We start from the raw sequence: 7418 nt of genomic DNA on the forward strand, positions 1-7418 counted from the left end.
CTTTAAGAAAATTAATTTATAAGAATTTAGAAATAAGTATGAACTTCAACGTCATTATCCATTGATCATTTATTATATAGAACCTTATAAAATAATCAGATTCTTTTATAGTTTTTTACAATTCTTATTTTATACTGTAAAGACACCACATGAAATGAATCACTCCCTCTTCTTTTATGTATCGTAAATTACAGTCATCATATGTGTCATGATGGATTCAATATAGATATATTCTTCTATTTATGATATTTTTCTTCTTATTATTACTATAGTAATAGTAGCAGTAACTGAAATAAAGTGAACTCCAACAGAAGAAACCTTAACGAAATAACCATGGGAGAAAAATCTCTCAGATAATCTGGAAAAGATCTTGAGTTTTGATCCTTATTAAAAATAAAATATAATGTATACGTTCATTAATATATGATATATATATTCATTAATTCTGAAACAGTAATCGACAAATGTACATACTTTATATTCATATCTAATCCAACAAAATTATACTGTTGCTGTATCACGGATCACCGCCAAATTCTCGTCAGTTATTAGTAAAAGAAATGTACATAAGAGATTGAATAGTAACACCTTACTAAATTATCAAATAAGGAGAAGGGGAGAGTAAATTATTTCATTAGTTTCGTTAGAATCGAACGTAGGATTTCCTGTATTACTAATCTAAATGCTAACAAATGTGCTACACACTGCTTACATAATCTCTATATTTTTAATCTATAAATATAATGAAGAACTACAAACATCACAGTAATAAATTTTTTCTCCGAAAAATGTCGAAAACGGCATTTACGCCTTCGATGAAGACAGAAATAATTCTTGAACTATTAAAAAAAGGTGTCATTTTAAGGACGAAGATTTAATCCAATGTATTGAATTTTCGAAAAATCATCGTCGAAAAGAATTGCGTAAAGTTTATTATTTTTATTCGAGAATAATTTATGCATAAACGAAAAGTTCTTTCCAAAATTCGGAAAAGATATGCAGTAAACTCGTTGTGAAATTGAGAACATGATCGGCAAAATTGGTCAAGAATTATGCCTGTTCTCATGATGGCATAAATCATTAAAAAATTTGAGACAAATATCATCGACTCATTGTTTGCAATGACATTACACTAGGCGCTTGGCTCCGAATTCGTCTGTTTTTCATGCAAAATTATTATTTATATTACCGCGTTACCGGAAATGAATGGAATAACGCAATGTCTTCTATGGATCCAGGAAAACTCGTCAGGAAGATACGCGATAAAAAGCATTAAGTCAATTTAAATGTGTAAGGATGTAATTTAAGTATTATTATAAAAAATTTCTATATTCACTTTTCGTTATTGTGTATCGGTAATTATCCTAGTAAAACTCGGTTATCTTATTATTATGAACTTTAAATATGCAAATTGATTAAAATGGCAGTTTTTCTCGAACTATTCATGAAGATGATAAGAACGTAAGGTTCTTATTGTATGTATTATTGTAAGGTATTATTGTATGAGTTTATTTATCTGCGCTATAAGTGACGGAAGTATCGAAACGTTTAATTTTTTCATTGATTCTTGAAACTGTTAATGATTAGGGGTGTCAAAGTATCATTTAAACATTGAATTATATGATGAAAGAGCGTGGATAATTGTATAATTAAAACGGAATGGAAGAACTGACGAAAAATGTCCCACAAAACATTGGGTTAAATATATGTAATATTTAAGATAATGGAAAGTAATAATTGAGCCGTTTATTTTGAAAGTTGTCTAAGTCCATTTATCTTGAAATTGAGATATTTAAGGGTTTGCGTTTCAATGAATTTAAAAATATACGTATAGGACACTATTCGAGTTATACTGCATAAGTGTATCTAAGGGTATTAAATTTATAGTTTCTATTAAAATAGTGGCAATTATTAAGTGAATAATAAGCGTTTTCTTATCAAGAATGGAGTTAGGCCACTTTCAAAATTAACAACCAGATTCATTATTACATTTGAATTATTTCACGACGATGAATGCTGCCTTTCCATTTTAATTACATATAACCGAGGTAATAAAGAAAAGTATAATCTTAGATTAATCGAAATATTTTTAATTTTTTAGAGAATCTGTAAATTAAATATCACCACTGAAAATTTTACCGACCGCAGATAGATAATTTCTGTTTGTATAACGTCAGGCGTTAATTCGACGGATATGTTATCAAGATTTCAATTCGGATTAAACTTTACTAAATATAGTATTTTCAACAACCGTAGTTAGGGTAGACTTCTGTTTTATCGATATCAGGTAATGCTACTTATTTATATTGCGACGTCTACCAATTACACTAATCTATTCATGCGGCTCTTTTTCGGTCAATCCATTCGGAATCTTACACGGGAACGAGGATCCTTTTTTCTCTTCTTCCTTCACAATTGGGCAGTCAAACTGCCCCATGAAAGATATACTTTAACTTAGTTATTCGATGAAATGATGAGAGAGACACCGAATATCATTTCCCGCCTCTATATTTCTTTCAAGGGTCCCTACTGCTAACCCTTGAATTGGTTCCCTCTTGTTAGCGACAACTGAGAAATAATAGGGCGAAGCGATGCTCGGTATTGGACATCCTTTTCTTCTCTTTTACGAATTGATTTATTTAATATAAAATCGGTTATAGAAATTTACATTGAATAACAAGAATATAAGTCTTAAGTATCGTAATTGTTAATTGTAAAGAATTGCGCTTAGCGACTGACTTCAAAGAAGTAATCATAACGATTGACTGCAACGAACTGATGATAACGGCAGCGATGAATTTATCTAGCCGACTACGGATTATAATGTCCTGACGATGAAGTGTTTTCTGCACGACCCTCGCCTGCACGCGCCTCTTTGCACGAGTCGTTCTCTCGCGTTATTCTGTCGTCAAAGACTATAAGCCATTGCGTTACGTTGTTCCTGCATGTACCTCCTTGGTCAGTTTTATCTCTGCACGTGTTGTTCTTGGGTGCGCTCCGTTGCCAAGGGTGAAAGAGGTATGATGCATTTGCGTTCCTGCACGTATTTTTTGCCCTCCTTTGTCTTCTCGTATTTTTTTACTGCATATCTTATAGATAGTTCTAAATTATTTATTAACTACAAGCTTCAAATGATTATTCTTATGTGAAAGATAGAGGAGTAACAAATGAAAAATAGTATCGCTCTACAAGCACACGTATTCATGCCTATAAGGGTTTCTCTTCTTTAAAGTGTCTTTCATAGTTTCTGCTTGACCTACACACGAAAACGTGACACCTGCCCCCTTAGATAAATCGGCCGGAGTTCGGAGCTTCGGTGATTTAGTACTGCGTATTGCAATTATTTTCTCAAGGATAGGGTATTTTACCGATGTCCTTGCAGTGGGAGACGGAGTCGCATCGCTTCCTTCTGCTAGCATTGGTTGTTCATATTCGACACTTACACTGGTTTCGTTGTCTGTATGTAAAACTGATGTATTAATGAACTCCAGATTGCACCTAGTAGGTGTAAATTCCAACCATATACTGAGTGGACCAGATATCCTCAGATAACCGGATCAACACAAGTTTTAATGCCCTTTATTATTATAAATAGTCCAATGGCACCATCACTCGCTGATCGGAACATGAAAAATCCTTGCCACAATTTCGAGAGGGTTATATTAGTGAGATCACCTTCTCCTAGTAGATTGTAGAATGAGATGTTGTTTGGTGGAACATGGTGTCCAGTTTCTCCTCTCGCTATAGTATTTAGAAGACTAGGTCTTTCTGCTGGGAACATGATGTGATCCCTTAGATTATTCAGGTCTTGCTGGCAGTAGATTCCGCTCATCATCAAGTGGTGCACATGGCCAAGAACGAAATTATTTGTAATCGTAGACAAACCCGAATATATCAAAGTAAGATATATTAACGTTATTTTAATAATTTTTAATAATTATATAATCGTCTTATTTTATATTTCTATTTTTTATCGAATGACTGTACTCAATAGTCCAAATATTACTGATAAGAGCGAGGAATATGAAAAATTGAAACCTTTTGTGGGCAATGGTTTGTTAACTGCTTTAGGTGAAGTATATTTTCTACTTTGTTTATCAATACATTAATACATATATGTATATATATATATATATATATATATATATATATAAAATATTAAATTTTAGAAAATTGAACAGTAAAAATTTTTGCTCCTTTATATACACATACAAATAAATGTATTATATGTATGTCTAGACGAATAAAATAAGTAAAGTATGTGAAGTAAAGTATTGCTTTCCTTTCGATTTTAAGCATCATTATGGAATCGTCATCGAAAAATTTTAAATGACGTCTTTCTTTTAAAACATACAAAATCGCATATGGATGTATTCATTAATTATTCTATCGTTTTAATGAAAAAATTGGAAACTTCAGTTCGAGAAGAATTAGACGTTTTCCATTATATTTTTCGCTGTAGATTGTATATAATCTGTGGTAGAATTTAGAAATTTTTATACGTGTATATAATTGACTTTTTTGTTTAAGGTTTATTATAATTTTGTTATACTTTATATTGGAAGACATGCTAGGTAAGAAAATAAATTCGCTGACAAATCCGGATTGCAAATTAGCTGAATTAATAGAATGGTAATAATAATGATACTTATACTTTCGTAATATATTGTATGTTTTTCGTCTGCTTTTTCAGTGGGATGGATATAGCTGCACAGAGGATCTTCAAATTATAGTTACATCCGAACTCAATTTTCTATAACACTGCTATAGAAAAAAAATATCAGGCGTCTTTGTCTTATTTGGATAACTTTACAAATAAAGTATAATTTGAAGAAACATTTTTCAAATTGTATTCTTACTTTTCAAAATTTCAGAATTTTAATATTATATTTTATATATATATATTGATGTTTTTTATTCCTAAAAATATTCAAAGAAAAAAATTAATTTATATTGAAAAGTAAAATTAATCGGGAATTGACAGAGGGAAATTTAGGTAAAAATATGAAATATACGTTTAATAAAATTTAGTTTTCAATCTTTTCATTTATTAATAATATTCATGAGATTCTTGTTCATTTTTTCAAGAACCAAAGATAAGGACACTTCTAGATTTTTCATTTGAATTTTTGCACGAAAGGAGAAAATATTCGGAGAAAGATGTCCGCGATGAAAGGAATACAATAATTATAGCTGTAAGTCGTATTTAATATTTTTAATTGCAACAAAATTTTTTTTATTAATGATAATTAAGAAAAACTGTATATTACTTTCAGGGAAGCGAAACTTCAGTAACAATCACTAGCTTTGTACTTTTAATGCTTGCTACATTTTCGGATATTCAAGTACGTCTATAATACATTTTCTTATTTACTTGTCATTATGTATCCGACGAAAATTATATTCATATTAACTGCTTTTCCTGTCTTCCACATATTCGATCACAAAGTACAAAGTATGTGAGGAAATAAATGAAATTTACTGCTCGGACCATCCGAAACGTATTCCAATAACATATAATGATATTAAAAGTATGAAACTTTTGGAACGTGTGATCCAGGAATCGTTATGTCTTCGCAATTCCAGTCATCGCCCGGAGAGTGACGCAAGATATCGAAGGTATCTCTGCATACAAAATGACTTGTTTTATGTTTTTTATCATTAATAATATTAATATATTATATAGTAATAATATTTTTTATTAATTGTATTAAGTGAGAGAAGGTTGGACTATACCGAAAGTTAGTTCAGCAGTGTTTCTCATTTATAAACTTCATAGAAGCGCAAAATATTGGCCACGGCCATTAGTATTCGATGCTGATAGGTTCCTATCGGGAAAGAATTGTTCTACATATTTCTTTCCATTTAGGTACGGTCGAAGAATTTGCATAGGTAATTACATACTCCTATAGATTATTTTATAATATATTCCAGAAAATTCTGAAATAAAACGCATTTACAATTGATTATATTTTTTTAGGTCAAAATTTTGCTATGCTAAATATGACAGTAATCAACGTTATACTGACAAGAAGATTTCTAATTAAAATAAATAATCCGATAGGAATTGCAGAAATATTTTTAAAGGTAAGCCTCACATTGAAACCGGCAAAACCATTAAGATTAAAATTTGAAAGAAGAAATTAATTAAAACATATAATATAATATAGAATACATACATAATTAACATATATACATAACGAATTCTGTGAAATATAGTATAGAATCTGTAGCAGAAACAAATTATTATCTGTATAAAATAAAAACCGTACGAAAATCGTTCACTAATTATTTCATGTAATTTGATATATTGAATAAATAATTAATAGATCCCTCGAAGGTCATTCTTGCTTATTTCGAAATTCTAATAAATTAATACTTTAATACACTCTCTCTCTCTCTCTCTCTCTCCCTCTCTCTCTCTCTCTCTCTCTCTCTCTCTCTCTCTCTCTCATAAATGAGAGTACTCGACTGTCACATGTAGAGTCTTATCATGCGATGAAACTAGATAAAGTAAATAATCTATTTTGTTTAGAAAATCCCATCTACAAATTATAAAATATAATGATAAAATACTTCTAGTATGAAATAAGGTAATTATTTATAGGCCGTTCAACCAGACGTTTCGAGTGATATTATTCAACGCACGCGACGAGAAAGTGATCGAGTGAAGAGTGAATTCAAAAATTTCAGTTTTTTGATTCAGTCTTAAATATAGTCTTATCCATCAAACAATTAGAGCTATTCATTCATTTCGCTCGTAACGTGTTGATTTCAGCGATAGGACAAAATATGGACTACAAAATAAGGGAGAAACGCTATCTCTACGTTGCGTCTTTGTAAGCTTGTATTGATTATTTTCCTCTTTACTCCGGCGGCCTCTTCATATTTTAGAGAAAAAAAGTAAGAGAGAGAGGGAATGAGAGAGAGAGAGAGAGAGAGAGAGAGAGAGAGAGAGAGAGAGAGAGAAAGAGAGAATGCATAACTTATCAAGTATGCAAGCAAAAAACATTCTTTTTTATCGGATTCGCCCGAGGCTGCATATGTAATAGTTGCGTCAGACACAACGGAACTTCATGAAAAAACTACATGATGTAAATTTTGGTATTCTAATCCTATAAACATATCTTTCCTTTTCTCTTCTCATTCTATTTCATATTATCCTCTCTTTCTCCCTCTCTCTCTCTCTCTCTCTCTCTCTTTCTCTCTCTCTCTCTCTCACGCATTGTTAGCAGGAATTTATTAATATTGTTCATGAATATCAAATAAAGTATTAGATTTATATGGAGTTGTGAAAATTCTTGCAGGAATATTTTATTTATTCACGAGATTGTTCTCAAACGATCCCGCTAAAGAGCCTTTAGAAAATAAAGAATAAATAGATGATGAGATTTTTTAAATGCTAAAATGAACATTTC

The 7418-nt window shown here is 30.8% G+C and overlaps 1 protein-coding gene across 1 annotated transcript; it reads left to right on the forward strand.

Annotated features, from left to right (window-relative positions):
* The first annotated feature begins 3977 nt into the window (after nucleotides 1–3977).
* LOC124956349 (cytochrome P450 4V2-like) lies at nucleotides 3978–6843 on the forward strand. Its single transcript, XM_047512053.1, has 11 exons — nucleotides 3978–4076; nucleotides 4531–4574; nucleotides 4694–4732; nucleotides 4962–4996; nucleotides 5089–5195; nucleotides 5277–5345; nucleotides 5450–5600; nucleotides 5716–5892; nucleotides 5981–6087; nucleotides 6608–6674; nucleotides 6719–6843. The coding sequence occupies exons 1-11, from the start codon at nucleotides 3978–3980 to the stop codon at nucleotides 6841–6843; spliced, it is 1020 nt and encodes a 339-aa protein (XP_047368009.1).
* The last annotated feature ends 575 nt before the right edge of the window (nucleotides 6844–7418 follow it).

Source organism: Vespa velutina, chromosome 21 (genome assembly GCF_912470025.1).
Source record: "Vespa velutina chromosome 21, iVesVel2.1, whole genome shotgun sequence".
NCBI lineage: Eukaryota > Metazoa > Arthropoda > Insecta > Hymenoptera > Vespidae > Vespa > Vespa velutina.

Bases quoted from the DNA above. Each gene is read 5' to 3' on its own strand.
- LOC124956349 (XM_047512053.1), top strand. From the start codon at position 3,978: ATGACTGTACTCAATAGTCCAAATATTACTGATAAGAGCGAGGAATAT. The intron at 4,575-4,693 runs GTAAGAAAATAA...CTGCTTTTTCAG, and splicing joins TATATTGGAAGACATGCTAG to TGGGATGGATATAGCTGCAC. The intron at 6,088-6,607 runs GTAAGCCTCACA...AATTATTTATAG, and splicing joins TTGCAGAAATATTTTTAAAG to GCCGTTCAACCAGACGTTTC.